Raw genomic sequence first — 16465 nt, forward strand, 5'->3', positions numbered from 1 at the left:
ACACTGTTCTTGGGTTTACCATGATCGGACAGACCTTCCGCAGTCCACAGGCACCGCCCCGCAGCCCCACCTCGCCGGGTGGTCTGTACGCAGAGCTTCATGGCGATGCCCTGCGTATCAGTGCCCTTAGCTAAAGCATCTTCCTGTGCCACATGGAGGAGGCCTGTGCCTCGCAACTCGCTGCCTGAAAGCAAAGAAGCTGCCTTTACTTTTAACCTTAAGAAGTGAGCCAGGTACTAACACGACCGGCTGGCCGAGGAGCAGGAGGAAGGCTTCCGATGCAGTCAAGCCGCTGGGATTCAAGCGGTGAAGAAGCCAGGGAGGCGAGCCACCGAGGTGGTCCCCATCCAGGAGCGGGTCCCACGGGGACACTGTTCTTACTGAATAGCTTGATGCTGTGTGCATGATGCTGGTGCTTGACCATGAAACGAAAGTCTCATCTTTAAAATGTGTGTTGTACTCACGATCCTCGACCCTCGACTGTTGCTTAAAGTAAACAATACCCACATTTTGAAACATTGTGTCCTGTGTCTTCTTTCTGACATTGTTTCTGTGTCCTTCCTTTCACTTTTTTCTTTGTTACTATAAATCCTGTCCCACCTGTGGATGAGTCATTTAAAGTTAAAACAGTCTAAAGGTTCAAGGCCACCCTGGGCAACTCAGCCAGACCTTATCTCAAAAGGGGTGTGGCTTAGTGGTGGAGCACCCATGGGGTTCCATCCCCAGAGGCAAAATAAAAAAGTCTGTTTCCATTTTGTGAGGTCCTTATCAAGAGGGGCATGGTAGTCAGGACAGCAAAGGAAGTGCCCACATAATCAAAAAGTGGTGGTGTTGGTGGGGAACCCAAGTCTCCACAAGTGATACGGGAGCCAGAGGAGAGGAGAGAGCTCTTTGGGGTCTAGGCAGAAGGTCCCAGGTCAACATGGCAAATGTCCAAATTAGGCATAAGGCCTGGCTTTTGGGTCACCTGTGCTACTGACCTGCTGTGCTCCTCTGGCTTGTTACCGGGCCTCAATTTCCTCATTGGCAAAGTGAGACTTTGGAAGTACTAGGCACATCTTTTGGAAGAATACGGGAATACCAGGTAAATCAGCAGTTGTGCTGTGGGATCATCAGCGTGACTGAAACAGGCTAGTCCTCTAAACAGCACGGCTTTACTGGCCTGAGACGTTTCTACCATCAGTCTTAACAGGAGGGAAACTGCACCCTTCTCTTCCTCCTAGCAAGGGTGGGGCTCCTGGAAAAGAAATGACTGGTTTTTGTCACAACTTGATAGTCGGTTTTGATTTTTTTGTTCTATGAAGATAAGCAAGCACCTAATCAAAATTAAAGCCGTTCTAGGGTGGCCAACAGTTTGGGCAGTCATTTTGGGACTATCAGCAGATACAGCACCAAAATGTGTTAAGAGTTCGGTTTCTAGTCTGGAAAGTGAAGTTTCATGATCTTCAAGTGGTGACAAGATGACTACTGTTACCCAAAGGGCAACTTCCTTGGCACACCTCAGCTTGTCTGTGTGACTTTAGTACCTTGGTGAAGGAGGCAAAACACAGCCGGGCACTTCGTGCATCTGGCTTATGCTAATGCTTCCTACACAGTTCGAAACTGGCTCACTTCAGATTCAGGTCCCCCAGTGCTTGGAAATGGCCTCCCCAAGTGAAGGGAGGTTTGAACCATATGCTCCCATGTTTCAAATAAACTCTGGTAAGGCTGGGCCTGTAGATCAGTGGTAGAGTGCTTGCCTAGCCCTGGGTTCAGTGCCCAGTGCCACAAAATTAAGAAAAACCAACTGGTTTGCCAATCAACTCACAGAACCCCATTGCTTTCAACATTCATTCATTTCACAGTAACCCGGAGTCCCCACGATCCAGGCCTTCAAGCATCAGGTGCTCTGGTTTGGGGTCTGCGCGTTCCTGTCTCCCTCCAGCCTCGACAAGAGGGGAGGGGAGAACCGGTGGCCTCACGATCTGAGACTACAAATCTTAGTATGTGGAGCCAGGCCCACAGGTGTAAGGAGCGGTGACTCCGGTGGTGCGCTCTTGTACACCCAACGACTGGGGAGGCTGACGCAGGAGGATTACAAGTCTGAGGACAGCCTGGGCAATTTAGTGAGGCTGTCTCAAGAAGTAAAAAGGTGCTGGGAGGTGTAGCTCAGTGGTAGATACCAGTACCAAAAGTAAATAAAAGTGTGCGGGGGAGAAGATACTTCCCAGTATTTTAGATCGTGCCCTTTTTGGGAGGAAGAAGGGTGGGTCGCGAAAAAGCTGAGGCTCTGAGAAGCGATCGCCTCCAACTGTCCCGCCGGGTATTCCTGAAGGGCTCGGTGCAAGCAGGCCCGCGGGCAGTCGGGTCTGAAGACCTCGGGGGGCGTCGCCCGGCGTCCCCACCGCGGCCTATGCAAATTACCCTGACCGGGCTCCGCCCACCGCTCGCGGCCCGGAAGCGGCGGGCGCCCGCGCGCACCCCTGTCGTCCAGCGCGGTCCTCTGCGCTTCCGGCCGGTCCTGGCCTTGGGGTCCGATTCTTTGGGACCCTCGAGACCCCGGCGGCCCGGAGGCGATGGCGGCGCGGCGCGCGCGGCCGGTGCGCGTGCTGGTGGACATGGACGGCGTGCTGGCCGACTTCGAGGCCGGCCTCCTGCGGGGCTTCCACCGCCGCTTCCCCGGGGAGCCGCACGTGCCGCTGGAGCAGCGCCGCGGCTTCCTAGCGCGCGAGCAGTACCGAGCCCTGCGGCCCGACCTGGCGGTAAGAGACGGGCGGGAGCGCCTGGGCTCCATTCCGGGGACACCCCGTTTTTTTTGAAATGAACAAAACCCCCACTTTTGCATCTGTAGTTCTCCCCGGGACAAGAACGTTCGGGAGAGTGCCCACCCTCCCCGACAGATCTCCCTCCCAAGCTCCGGCCTGGGGAGCTTATTTGGAGTCCTCTCTGGGGCTCCATCTGCTGGAGGCAAAGCCAGGACCGAGAACTCTTATCTTGCAGGATAAAGTGGCCAGTGTGTACGAAGCCCCGGGCTTTTTCTTAGACTTGGAGCCCATCCCGGGGGCCTTGGAAGCCATGCGGGAGATGAACGACATGCCAGAGTAAGAAGGGAGGGGCGGGGACACCCGCGGGACGGCGGTGGCTTCTGCGGATCTAACTGGGCCCCTTCTCAGCAGCACCGAGGTCTTCATCTGCTCCAGCCCTCTGCTGAAGTTTGACCACTGTGTGGGTGAGAAGGTGCGGTCATCTGAGCAAATTTAGATTACCAAATCATGATTTTTTTTTGGTTTTGTTTTGTTTTTTTGTACCGGGGATTGAACTCAGGGGCACTCGACCACCGACCTACATCCCCAGCCCTGTTTTGTATTTTATTTAGAGACGGGGTCTCACTAAGTTGCTTAGCGCCTCGCCATTGCTGAGGCTGGCTTTGAACTTGCCATCCTTATGTCTGGGCCTCCCTAGTCAAAGGGATGACAGGCCTGCACCACCGAGCCCACCCAAATCATGATTTTGAAAAAATTAAGAAACAGAAAATGGGGGCTGGGAGGAGGAGGAACAGTTCAAGGACTTCCACCCACAACGCACTGTCTCTGGACTCGGGGTCCCTCAGGCCCCACTGACTGACTTGTGTCTCCTATACAGTACCGCTGGGTCCAGCGACACCTGGGGCCCCAGTTTGTGGAGCGAATTATCCTGACAAGAGACAAGACCGTGGTCTCCGGGGATCTGCTCATTGATGACAAGGACACCATTCAAGGTTGGACCTATTATCCTTGGCAACCTTCAGGCATCTGACCTGCCTGGATTAGGCAGAGGGTAAAAATAACCAGATTACAGATAACATGTTTGATGCCTTTCCTGTCCCAGGCCTAGAGGAAACCCCAAGCTGGGAGCACATCTTGTTCACCTGCTGCCACAATCAGCACCTGGCCCTGCCCCCTCCAAGGAGACGGCTGCTCTCCTGGAGTGACAACTGGAGGGAAATCATAGAGAGCAAGCGGGCAGCTGTGCAGTGGGAATGAGCTGGACCTGAGGCGACAGTGTGGAAGTGAAGGCAGGCAGGCTGGCAGGGACTCCTTGAAGAGCCAGGTGACCCTGCCATGCAGCATGGAGACCGGTAACCTCTGCTTGCACGGCCCAGCCGCCTGGCACCTCCAGAGATGGCTATCCCTGGAGCACGGCTAGCACTGAAATACAGTGGAAAACCAGCCAGTCAGGATCCTTTTAATAAAAAACTTGGGCTCTCTGGTCTTTTAAAATTCTTTTTTTGAGAAAGGAGAGGGGCGGAGCCCTGGGTGGGTGCAGCTGGAACAGGGGCTGGTGAGAAGGGACTTCTTCCCTTGCCCATCCAGTGGCTCCTGCCCCTGCTTCCGCTCCCACTTGAATAGCATTCTTCTAGCCCGGCCTTTCTATGGCCATCTAAGGGGGTACGCCTTAAGAGAGGCCAGGACCCTCCATTCTTCTTGAACCACAACTTCCCACTGGGATCACACTCTTCTCTCTGTTGACCAGCACTGTGGGGTGCACGCTCCTCTCTTCCTCTCTGCCCGAGCATCACCCTTTCTCCTGTGCCCCTGAAATCCCAGGGCAAGCCTCCCCTCCCTGACTGCTCCTGTCAGGCTTTTAGCTGGGGCCTTGGAGGAGTGAGGGGAGAAGAGCCAGCTCTCAGGGGTCCTGCCTTTATCCTGGTGTGTCATCACCCTCAGGGCCTTGGTCTTAATGCCTGCTGGCCATGTTAACAGTCACTGCGCTGCATCACAAGGTCGGGGCCACATCTTCGTCTTTGAAACCCTTATATAGTACCTTCCAGACAGAAGGGCTGTGGAGACCGTTGATCCCAGGCCACAGTTACACAGGTCAGAGTCCACCGTGTCCAGATGGCATCCTGAAGACTTGAGGGGGAGGTCCTCCACAGTCCTGGAGGGAGGGGACACCTCAGCTTCCCAGGTCTTAAGTTCTTTTTCTTTTTCCTTGTAGTGCTGGGTGAAAACCAGGGCCTTGTGCATGCCACGCGCACTATCACTGAGCGACACCCCTGCCCTGAGGTCCTTTCAGATGAGACTTCTCATGTCCACTTCAGAATTACTCCAGACACTCGTTAAGGGCTGATCTCGTTTCCTCAGGCACAGGCAGCACTCCTAAGCCTTCGTTCCAGCTCTGCTCCCCACACGCCCTCTGATTTAGAGATTTAGAGCACACCCATGCTCTGACATGAGGGTGTGCGCCTGGAGGTGGGTGTCACTGGGGTAGGTCCCTCATCTCCAGGCTGCTGAGTGTCAGCGCAGGAAGATGGCACGAGCTTTGACTTCCTCCACGGGTCTCAAAGTCCTCACTGCTCTTGCCTTTTCGTCACACCTGTTGTGCCGAAAACCTTTACCTTTAAGATGGTAGAACGGGCACCACTTTGGCAAAATGTGCTCCCTTACTTCCGTGCCAGGACTGCGGTCCCCAGCAATAACAGTGCCGTGCACTGGGAGCTGCCCTCGTCAGGGTTGCTGGGGGGCCTCAGTCCTTGGCAATGGGATACCCATGGCAGAGTGAGCCTGCCAGCTGCGGGCTTCAGCCACCTGACTTGGGGAGCAGAAGTCCTCCAGGAAGATCTGGGCCAGGTTCCGGAGCCTTGTGTTAGCAGACAGAGAGAAGCGCAGCATGCACTGGACCACAGGTGTGGAGGTCAGCTCAGGGTGGGAGCTGGCACCTGGTGAGCTCAGGTACATGAGCGTGGTGACTGCAGACAACACTGTCTCCTCGTTGGGACTGGACAGGCAGTTGGTGATGAGTGAGATGCCGCCTGCTTGCAGAATGTAGTCCTTGTTGGCCCTGTCTGAGCACAGGTTGCAGAGGCCCCCTGGGGAAAAGCAAGGATGGGTTCAGATGTTGCAGCCCTGGCTTCCTCCTCCATCCTGAGTCCCAGAGAACAGCCTAGGCCTATGAGAGGTTGGCCCAGGGAAAAGGGATGCTAAGCTCATTCCAGGCTCCAGCCTACTCTCAAGGCTCCAAAAAGGCCTGCCTGCTAGTGCCTAATCTTTCAGAAGTAGCACAAACAGCCAGGCATGGTGGTACACACCTGTAATCCATGTCTTTGGAGGCTGAGGCAGGAGGATCACAAGTTCAAAGCCTCAGCAATTTAGCGAGGCCCTGTCTCTAAATAAAATATTAAAAAAGGGCTGGGAATGTGGCTCAGTGCTTAAGTGCCCCTGGGTTCAATCCCTGGTACTAAAAACAAATAAAATAAAAAGGTTTGGGGATGTGGCCTAGTAGGTAAGTGCTAATAGGTTAAAAAAAAAAAAAAAAAAAAAAAAAAAAAAGTGGCACAAACACCCTTCCCTCTTGGTTCAGCTGGGTTAAGGGCTGATATGCTTTCCTTGAAAAAAAAAAAAAAAGTTTCTACAATACATCCTCAGTTCAGAATGATTTTAAAGCATACATAGGGGCTAGGGTTGTGGCTCAGTGGTAGAGCACTTGCCTGGCATGTGTGAGGCACTGGGATTGATCCTCAGCACTACATATAAATAAATAAGATAAAGGTCCTTCAACAACCAAAAAGAAAGCATGCATAAGGTGATGGTCCCATGGATGTATGTATACATGTCAAAACTTCCTGTCACCCAGGCATTTAACATTTTTCATGTCCTAATTATTAACTTTTTGTTATACTAGGGATTTACCTCAGGGGTGCTCTACCACTAAGCTATGTCCCCAGCCCTTTTACTTTTTAAGACAGGCTGGGCTGAATTGCCCAGGCTGGCCTCAAACTTGTGATCCTCCTGCCTCAGCCTCCTGGGTCACTGAGATTACAGGTGTTGCCACCACACTTGCCTTCATCACTTAATTTTAAAGCATGTAAATACATATAAACAGTTGAGATGGAATGCCTTTCTTGCTGTTTTTGTAAGCCAGCTTTTATTCCTTCAACAATAATGTGAACATCTTTCCATGCCGATAAACCTGATCCCAGCTATGTGGGGATTATGGAGTATCAACATGCAGTACACCATTTAATGGATGCAGTATAATTTACGAAAGAGATTTCAGCTTTTTTTTTTTTTTGCGGTGCTGGGGATTGAACCCAGGGTCTTGTGCTTGCAAGGCAAGCACTCCACCGACCAAGCTAGATTTCAGCATTTTAATGTCATTTTCATGTCTCTGTTTCTAGCTTTGTGGGAAAAACAGAAAAGGCCAAAGTAAGAGGCCAGTGGTTCTGGAGCAAAGAACCCTCAGGTAGTGTGGTGAGACCCCCCAATCCCTAAAACATTCTCTCAGGTCAGGCATCTTCACCTTCGTGACCCCTTGGCTTGCCTCTTTTCTTTCTTTTTCTTTTTTTTTTTTTTTGCAGTGCTGGGGATCGATCCCAGAGCCTGTGCTTGTAAGACAAGCACTTTACCAACTGAGCTCTTTTCTTTTCTTGGGGGTCACTGTTTAACACTGGCTCCTTAATGCAAAAACGTAACTTCCTGTGTATCCTGACTCGCTTTCTGCTAGCATGGTACCTCCACCCTTTGGTTTCTGCTCAGTCGGGCGAAGCTCTTCTCAGCCCCTTTGCATAACAGGCCCAGGAGATGAGGTGTCCCATGGGAGTTGAGAGTCACAGCCCACCACTTCTTCTCTGGAAACTAGCAAATAGTTGGGCCTAAAAACCAACTAAGGCATCTTCTCCTGGGTGCCTGGCCCAAGAGAGGCTCCACAAATGCTTGCTGGCACTGTCCTAAAGCAGCAGTGGGGGAGAGGTGTGCAGAACACAGAGGGCTGGGGTGAACCAGGAAGGCCCCTGAGGTCCTCCCCACCTGGCCTTCAGCAGCTCTAGGATCTGGAGCATGTCTGAGGAGCAGGGCCTGAGCAGGAAGGGCAGCTGCAGACAGCGGCCCAGTCCTGAGCAGGCAGCGCTCCCTGTGGTGCACCTGCAGGCCCATCAGCGTTGCCTTCAGCAGAAGCAGGGTCATATGCCGCTGCCATCTGGTTCTGTCTGTCCCCTATACTAGGCGCCATGAGGCAGGCTGGCTGTGTCTGGGACACCTGGAACTGTGGGCATTAACTAAACACAGGCTAGTACGTGATGGAACCCTACAAATCTTGTCATCACAGCCCTTAATTTTAGTGGGAAAAGATGAGGCGGTTAGACACTGAGTTACTTGCCCAAAGTCCTGAAGAGAGGCAGCCCTTTGCCACTGGTATGAGAAATAGTGTCCTGGAAACCACAGGACAATTCTGTCTCAGGCAGTTGCCACGCTCAGCAGGGGCAGTGGAAATGCTGTGGCAGGCCTCTGCTTCTCAGACACACCTGTGCCATTTCTTCTGCATCCAGAGTGGGGAGCCAGCTGCCCACCCACCCCACTGTGCCTCAAGGAGGGCAGGGCAATGGGGCTTATATCTGGGTAAAGTGATAAGATAAAGCCTGAGTCACTGCTGGGCTCATCACACCCAGGTGTGTATGGGCGGGGCACTGCCACCCAGGGGATAATTAGATGGCATCTGCTGGAGGGCGGGGGCAGGGAGCAGGGGGCAGGAGGAGGCCTCAGGGGCTGCACTGCTTCTCCTACAGAGGCCTGGGACGCCTCCAAGGATGGGGCAAGTTCCGCCAGAGCTCGCCAGCTGCTTGCGCCTAATGTGAACTTTTTTGTTGTTCTTTTTACATATACATGACAGTAGAGTTATTTTGACATACACACATGGAGTGTAACTTATTCTAAATAGGATCTCAGTCTTATGGTTGTACATGACGAGGAGACTCATACATGTACGTAAGAAAGTTGTATCTGATTCACTCCACTGTCCTGTAGTGAACTCTGCCCCTCTGCCTGGCTTGCAGCCTCCCTCAGAGATGACGAGGGGAGTGAGGGCCAGGGGCAAGAAGGCTGGCTGAGCACCAGGATGGAGCCAGAAGACCCAGGAGAGGCCACGACAAGGCTATTTGAGCTCCCACCCTTAGCCTACCTATGTGCAACAGGCCTGAGGAACTAAGAAAGCCTGTGGTGCGAGAACCACACCAAGGGCCCAAGTGCAGCAGGGTGATGGAGCACTTGCATGACATGCGTGAGGCCCTGGGATCAAACCCAGCACCACACTTTCAAGAGCTGGGTGCACCAGCCCGTAATCTCAGCAGCTCAGGAGGCTGAGCCAGGAGGACTGCAAGTTCAAAGCCAGCCTCAGCAATTTAGGGAGGCCCTAAGCAATTTAGCAAGACCCTGTCTCGAAATAAAAACATAAAGGGCTGGGGATTTGGCTCAGTGGCTAAACACCTCCTCGGGGTTCATTCCCTAGTATCAAAAACAACAATAACAACCATGTTGAGGGAAGGAAACCGGGTATGTGAGTACATCCTGCATGATTCCATTACATTACATGATGTTCAAAAACCACTGGTGCATGCCTATAATTCCAGCTACTCAGGAGGCTGAGGCAGGAGGACCACAAGTTCAAGGTAAGCCTCAGCAACTCAGTGAGATCCTGACTCAAAGTAAAAAAATAAAAGGCTGGGTATATGGTCCAATGGTTAGTGCCTCTGGGTTTAATCCCTGGTACCAAAACAAAAAAAGTAAAAAATGAAAAGGCTTGGGATGCAGATTGGGGTAAAGAGCCCCTGGGTTCAATCCCTGGTACAAAAAATATATAGACTATAGCAATCCACAGAGACAGTGGTTAGAGCTGTCATTAGATCAAGGTGGGAAGGGATGTGCAAGAACCTTCTAGGTAGAAGAAACATTCCACACCTTGATTTAGGAGTTCCTCCATGGAGGTACACAAACCTTAATGAACTGTACTGCACTTCCAATGATTCTAAACTTTTCTGTAGGCTGAGCATCCTGCAATTTTAGAAAATGGCTACAAAACAAAAGAACAAGTTCTGACTGGCTAATGAACTTGTTTTTGGACAAACAGAAAAGACAAGAAAAAAATAGAACAAGAGGCAAAGATAAGACCCTTCTAGACATCAGGATCCATGGATACCCTGAGAGGAAACCCCGACGTCAGCCTGAGATTAGAAAACTAGAGACTGGGAGAGGCCAGAAGATGAACTCAGATCACACAGCAAGTAGGGTGTTGGTGCTGGGAGGGACAGTCTGGCCCACAAGAGGAGAGTCTGAGGGTTGTCCCAGGGATTCAATGAGGAGATGCTGACAAGCGCTTGGTCAGCACTTGGCACCCGGCTGCTGGGTGAGCCCTGCCAGGTGACCCAAAGTATGATTACACTATGGCCCTGCCCACTCTGCAGCCCAGTCAAAATATTCATTGGGGTTAGGTACATGTGTTCCTGTAGTCCCAGCTACTCCAGAGGCTAAGGCAGGAGGATCACCTGAGCCCAGGAGTTCACAGCCTGGGCAACACAGACCTTATGTTAGGGTTTAAATATTAGGAGTCCCCGAAAAGCTCACATGTGAGGTCATGTAAGAACATTCACAAGTGAAATGGTTGAGTTATGACAGTCCTAACCAAATCAGTGAATTAATCCCTTGATGGGGATTAACTGAGTGGTAACTGAAAGCAGGTAGGGTGTGACTGGAGGAGGTGGGGCCTTGGGGAACCCCAGATAAACTTTTCCTCTTCTAAAGCTGTTCTTGTCAGGGTTTTTTGTCACAGCAGCAAAAAAGCTGACTAAAACACCCTGTCTCAACAAAACAAAACAAAAGGGAAAAACTGCTGGGCATGTCGGCTCACACCTGTAATCCCAGCAACTTGAGGCTGCTGAGGCAGGAGTATCACAAGTTCAAGTCCAGCCTGGGTAACTTAGTGAGATCCTGTCTCAAAGTAAAAAGGGCTGGAGATGTAAGTCAGTGGTGAAGTACCCCTGAGTTCAATCCCAGGGCCATTAAACAAACTAACAAATGAATAAGGCAGTTCTTTATAGACAGATATGGCAGGTGTGTCAAAATAAGTTACTAAATTTAAAAAAAAGATAGAATATAGATACAGGTTCCTCATGTGTAGACTATGCAAAAAAAAAAAAAAAAAAACAAATATGCTTATTTGTTTGTAAATCCTAAAAAAACCTCTGGAGAACTCTACCCAAGCCACTGGTAACTGTGGCTGCCTCTAAAAAGGGTGAACAAGGGGACTGGGGCTGCAGCAGGTGTGAGGCCCTGGATCTGTCCCACCCCAGAGAGAGAGAGAAGGGCTACTGACGGAGTGCTGCTGTTCACTGCACACCCTCTGAACTTCATCCCATGTGAAACACTATGAATTCATAAAACAACACAAACAGTGCTGCTGGGTCTAGAGCTAAAGGGAAAGGGCTCTGGTCCTCCCAAGTCACAAAGGGATGGTGGAAGTGGCCCTGGCCCAGGTGAGAGCAGCCTGGAGCCAGCCTTGTGAGGAGGGAGAGAGGAATGGACCAGAGACTCTCATATCACCTCCTTCCTGTGATGCGATGGGAGTCTTGCCACAGGTAAATGGCTGGGGGATTTATTTTAAATGGCACAATGTGTGACCCCAGAAGCCCACTGATCACCTCAGTACTGCCACTTAGGGAGGACCTAGGGGACCAGAGCAAGCAACTCCGCTCTAAGCTTCAGTTTCTTCACCAGTAAAATGGGCAGAGAGAATTAAGTGATGTTTTTAGGGCCCTGGGCTGACACAGGGCCACATTGGCAATCCACACATATAGAAAAGCGCTGGCACATCCAGGTAGGGCTTAACAATGAGGAGGCAGGTACCCACATTGCCAGCACGGGGGCCCTCAAGCCTCTGCACATCCCTTTCTGATCCAGTCCTCTCGTTCCCTCAGAGACGCAGTGCCCTGATCAGGGCATGAGTCTCATGTGTCTCATCATTTGCTTATTAACATTATGTTGGAAAGATTATTGCAGCTGCTGGGTGTGGTGGTGCATGCCTGTAATCCCAGCAACTCAGGAAGCTGAGGCAGGAGGACTGCAAGTTCGAGTAGGGGGGAACCACTGGGGATACAGCTCACTGGTAAAGCGCCCTGCGTTCAATCTCCAGGATAAAAAAGGAATAAAGAAAGAAAGACAAAAGAAATCGCATCTAGCTGTACATTTCATTTTCATTTCTTAATAGAATGAATAGCTGATGACATGGGTGTCCATTTTATTGTTGAATCATTCCAGTTTGGGACTGTTACAGACAATGCTGCTGATGGTGTTTTTCTGCACGTATCTGGATGTGCATGCCCCTAACCCTATGAACAAAACTGCTGGGTCATGGGTTACATCTGTCTCCCATTTTACTGAATACTATTTTCGAGAGAGGCCGTTGAGGGCTTATCTACCAACCTTTATGTAAGCGCCACTACCACCTGGTGGCAGCAACATGTATTACAGGAAATGGAAAACAAGAAAGCCATTTATTTAAAATGAATTCTGGGAGGCCACTTAAATTTAAGTCCTGCTTAAGTAGAAAAACTGCCAAGAATTCTATGATATTCTGGGAGTCAATCAGTTATACTGGGAGCAAAGAATTATTTCCTGATTCCCTTATATCTCCAGGTAGCATCTAGGATGATGCAGGTATATAGGGCACCTGAGAGGTGATGCAGGTATATAGGGCACCTGAGAGGTGCTTTGGGCAAACATTCTCAAATGAATACCAAAGGCCACCAATGTTTTCAGCTCAGAATTCTTTCATTCAATCAATTAGTATTAACTAAAATCCTGGCTTTACATCTGGTTCCCCATAATTCATCCACTTGCCATCAGGGCATCTCTGGCTTGACCAAAGCCATCTCCCAGTGGCAGTTCCTATATGACACTGACAAGATGTGGCCCTGGGGACTGTGGGTACTACCAGGCACAGGAGGGATGACTTCCCCTAAGAACCAGCTCAGGTATGAGGTGGAGGAGGCCAGGTGCGACACAAAGGACAAGGGAAGCTGATGCCCTGGGGTCTGCATATGGGTTGTCAGTTGGGTCCCCTGGGTGTAGAATCTCCCAGAACGAGGGTAGATTGGCTCTAGTCATCACTAACAGTGTGACCCTCAGGCACTAGACTTAACGTCCCTAAGTAGTTTCCTGATATGTAAAGAGGGCTCAGTACCACCTGCCTTGTAGGTGGTGACAGATTCAGAGACCTTGCAGGCAGTGGTACAAGGTGGGCTGTAAAGGTATGTGGTGTCAAGTGACCACTACAGCTTTCAGGTCATTGCCAAGTGATGGAAATTACTACAGCGAGACTGAAGCCCCAGCAGACCCCTGGCTTCTAACCTCAGCCAGGAGGCAGAGCCCTGGACCTGGAGCAGATGTCAGCCCTGCTGTCAGCACTGGCACAGACACCTGCTATCATGGTGGGCTGCAGGAACAGATGGAAGGAATCCTAAATTCTGACCTGCCTTGCCATTAGCCAGAGGAGTTGCAGATCTCTGTGCCTCAGATTCCCATATATATTTTTTTTAAGTTGTAGATGGACATAATACCTTGATTTTATTTGTTTATTTTCATGTGGTGCTGAGGATGGAACCCAGTGCCTCACACATTCTAGGCCAGTGCTTTAACACTGAGTCACGGCCCTGGCCCCTCAGATTACTTATCAGTAAAAATGAGAGACCTAAAATAAGTTCCTTTCTAGTTTTCACTACACAACCCCTGGAATTAGGGAATTCTCTAAGCTTCCTGAAACTGAAGGCTTTGAGTTTAAGTCCCTGGTCCCAGCTCAATGAACCCTCTGAAGCTCAGAACCCTTACTGGAAAGTGAGTGTTATAAGCACACCTACTTTTAGTGTCATCTCCAGGGTCAAAGGAAATATGAACAGGAAGCATAAAGCTTGGCATAAGGTAGCTGCCACAACCAGAGCTAGTAACAGCAATGGTACCCATCACTGTACGGGCCTTGCTAGGGACTGAGTGCAGCCAGCATGTTCTATAGTCAGAGTGTTTATCTAACATTGCCTCATGTGAGGCTGAGGATGAGCTCTGTGTGTGTGTGTGTGTGTGTGTGTGTGTGTGTGTGTGTGTGATGCTAGGCAAGAATTTTAAAGCTAAGCAACACCCCCAACACCAGGCTTCTCTTTTTCCCTATTACTCAGTGATGTTTTTCCAGAGGGCAAGAATCCCTAGAACAGATGGGTGGCTCCTTTGATAGGATATTATCTCATTCCATCTCACTTTTCGGAGGGAAGAGGAATTTGTTTACCCTCAACCAGGTTCTGGGTGAGGGCCAATAGGATGGGCTACAGACACTGACCCTAAAAAAAGCATTATTTCATTTAATTCTCTCAACCACGCCAAGCAGTTACTGATACTGTTCCTGACAAATGATTAGGGAAGGGATATCACACACCCAGCAATAAAAAGGCAGAGCAAGGCCTGAACCTATGCCTGTGTGACTCAAAGCCCAGCTCTTACCAAACCCACTATGCTACTTGCCAACAGACAGACACTGGTTTTGGTTCTGTGAGCCATGGCCAAGGACAATCTGATCCAGCGTTTCTCTCTGCTCGTTATTCCAGACCAATCCTGTTCAGGGACACTGCATCAAGTCACAGCCAGGACTGCACACTCGTTGGGTGAATCTTGCCTCCAGGTATCCCATTCTGTCCTCCTCTGCCACCAGAGGCAAAAGACTCAAAGTTTCAAAGCCCCAAAGCCCAACACAGTGCTTTTTAGCAGCAGAATAGGCACCTGAAAGTGTTTCCACAGTGCTGGAGAGATGATGAGAAAGCAAAATGACAGCATTCACAAGCATGCTTCTAAGTACCATTGGGACTCTCTTTTTCAGTTGTATATGATAAAACAGGAGAAATGTAATCTGCATAGGAGTGCAAGGAGGGATTTGCACAGTCACTGCACTTGGGACTGAGGCCCTAGCTCTAGTGGAAGAAACCAAAAAAAAAAAAAAAAAAAGAAGAAAGCAAGCTTGGAAAAGCCAAAGCCCAGTCCTTTCCCAAGGACTTATTTATTTGTTTTGGGGACTGAACCTCAGGGGCCCTTAGCCACTGAGTCATATCCCCAGCCCTTTTTCTTTTCTTTCTTTTTTTTTTTTTTTTTTTGCGGTACTGGGGATCGAACTCAGGGCCTTGTGCTTGCAAGGCAAGCACTCTACCAGCTGAGCTAACTCCCCAGCCCTCATTTTTATTTTTTGAGACTGGGTCTCACTAAGTTGCTGAGACTGGCTTTGAACTTGAGATCTTCCTGCCTCAGTCTTCCAAGTCGCTGGACCGCACCTGGTCCAAGAACTCATTTCTAACACATCTTTCCCCAGTTCATCAGGCATCTAGGAGACCAGCCTCAGGCTTACCAATAGCGAACTCCACCAAGGTCTCATTCTCTTCCGACAGAGAATCGAGGAATAAATCCACGACTTGAAGTTGTCGCAGATACTGGTAGTTGCTGGGGTCATAGGCGAAGTTGGCAAGGTTGGCGAGTACTTGCTCCTTGGCATCTGCAAAGGGAAAGCAGCTCTGGAACCAGGCCCAGGAGGCGGTCGCGGCCCGACTCCTGAGGGTTCCCCTGGCGTCTCTCACCTTGGCTTTCGGTTTCCTGGAATTCCGTGACCAGTGCCTGCAGATACCCCAGTCGCCCGACATGGGGGTCTACCTTCGGCTTCTGGGCCATGGTCGGGGCAGTGGAGGGCTTTCGGGTAACTGGTGGGAGAGAGGGAAAGGCGAGGCCCGAAAGCCGGGGGAGAACCTCACCTGGCTGTCCACGGTGGACAGGCAGCACGTGGGTTTCTTTCCTGGGTTCAGATTCTGCAGTAACTTGAAGATGGAGCTGGGATGTGAAGGATGAGAAGTTGAGTATGAAAATCAAAACTGGGAACAAGGAGGCGGGTACCAACTGAAGCGGGAAACACCTGCAGGACGACCGGTCAGGACTCCGGGACTCCGGGCGGAAGCCGCGCTCGACCCGCCCTCGGGGAGCGGAAGGGGCGGTGCGGCGCGCCTGGGGGCGGGGCTTCCGCTGCGTTCCGCAGTGCGCGTGCGCCATGCGCTTCCGGTCCCAGCTCTTGAGCTGCTGTAGTTGAGCACGGTGGAGGTGTGCGCTGTTGGATGGTGAGCGGCGGGAAGCCCTTCTCGGGCGCTTGGGAGCACGCAGGAATCGGCAGCCGGCGCGGCATAAGCACGTCCAGACTCACCGCACCTGCCGTCTCGATTCTCTGGAGCGCGGGGGTCGGTTCTCTGCGTCCCCGTAGATCTTTTGCCCTTACGGGCCAAAAAGCCAGACGACCCTTCCAACTCCCCCACCCGCATCGGGACCCGAGAGGATCCGTCACCTCTGGCCAGAAATCACGGGGACTGGGTCAGTCCTAAGACTGTCAGCCAGGCGCACCAGGAGCTAGTGGGGCAGCACTGATGAGCCCTGGAAAGCGCCTCCTTTCGCCCAGAGGTACCACTCTGGGGCTTTTGGGTTGCGGAGAGCTGGACGTTGGAGCCGTTGACCTAATTCCTTGTCAGGGATTTTCAGTAAAGTTTGTGTGGTAGGGTCTCATGACCGAGGTAGTAGAGCTCTCAGGAAGGAGGTGACTTTGCCACACTTGCATGGTGCTTGATAATGTGGTGGTAGAGGCTTCGTTTGTGAGGTTTCTGAGGACCGGGACCATGTAC

General features: G+C 51.1%; 2 protein-coding genes across 5 annotated transcripts; one reads left to right on the forward strand and one right to left on the reverse strand.

The window, feature by feature from the left end:
* The first annotated feature begins 2438 nt into the window (after positions 1–2438).
* NT5C (5', 3'-nucleotidase, cytosolic) lies at positions 2439–4562 on the forward strand. 3 transcript variants are annotated; one of them, XM_079130731.1, is made up of 5 exons: positions 2439–2741; positions 2980–3080; positions 3156–3216; positions 3622–3755; positions 3847–4562. In XM_079130731.1, exons 1-5 carry the CDS (start codon positions 2556–2558, stop codon positions 3947–3949), a joined length of 585 nt encoding a protein of 194 aa, XP_078986857.1. In that variant the 5' UTR covers positions 2439–2555; the 3' UTR covers positions 3950–4562. The 3 variants fall into 3 exon arrangements, with proteins under 3 accessions (XP_078986857.1, XP_078986855.1, XP_078986856.1); XM_079130729.1 differs by having other exon boundaries at positions 2441–2741; positions 3153–3216; positions 3622–3736; positions 3847–4189; XM_079130730.1 differs by having other exon boundaries at positions 2442–2741; positions 3622–3736; positions 3847–4181.
* A 52-nt stretch (positions 4563–4614) lies between these two features.
* On the reverse strand, positions 4615–16155 carry ARMC7 (armadillo repeat containing 7). 2 transcript variants are annotated; one of them, XM_079133185.1, is made up of 3 exons: positions 15386–16155; positions 15160–15303; positions 4615–5827 (listed from the first exon to the last, which is right to left on the reverse strand). In XM_079133185.1, exons 1-3 carry the CDS (start codon positions 15846–15848, stop codon positions 5466–5468), a joined length of 969 nt encoding a protein of 322 aa, XP_078989311.1. In that variant the 5' UTR covers positions 15849–16155; the 3' UTR covers positions 4615–5465. The 2 variants fall into 2 exon arrangements, with proteins under 2 accessions (XP_078989311.1, XP_078989312.1); XM_079133186.1 differs by having other exon boundaries at positions 5549–5827; positions 15224–15303; positions 15386–15852.
* Positions 16156–16465: the final 310 nt, after the last annotated feature.

The sequence above is a fragment of the Sciurus vulgaris genome (assembly GCF_902686455.1).
Source record: "Sciurus vulgaris genome assembly, chromosome: 3".
NCBI lineage: Eukaryota > Metazoa > Chordata > Mammalia > Rodentia > Sciuridae > Sciurus > Sciurus vulgaris.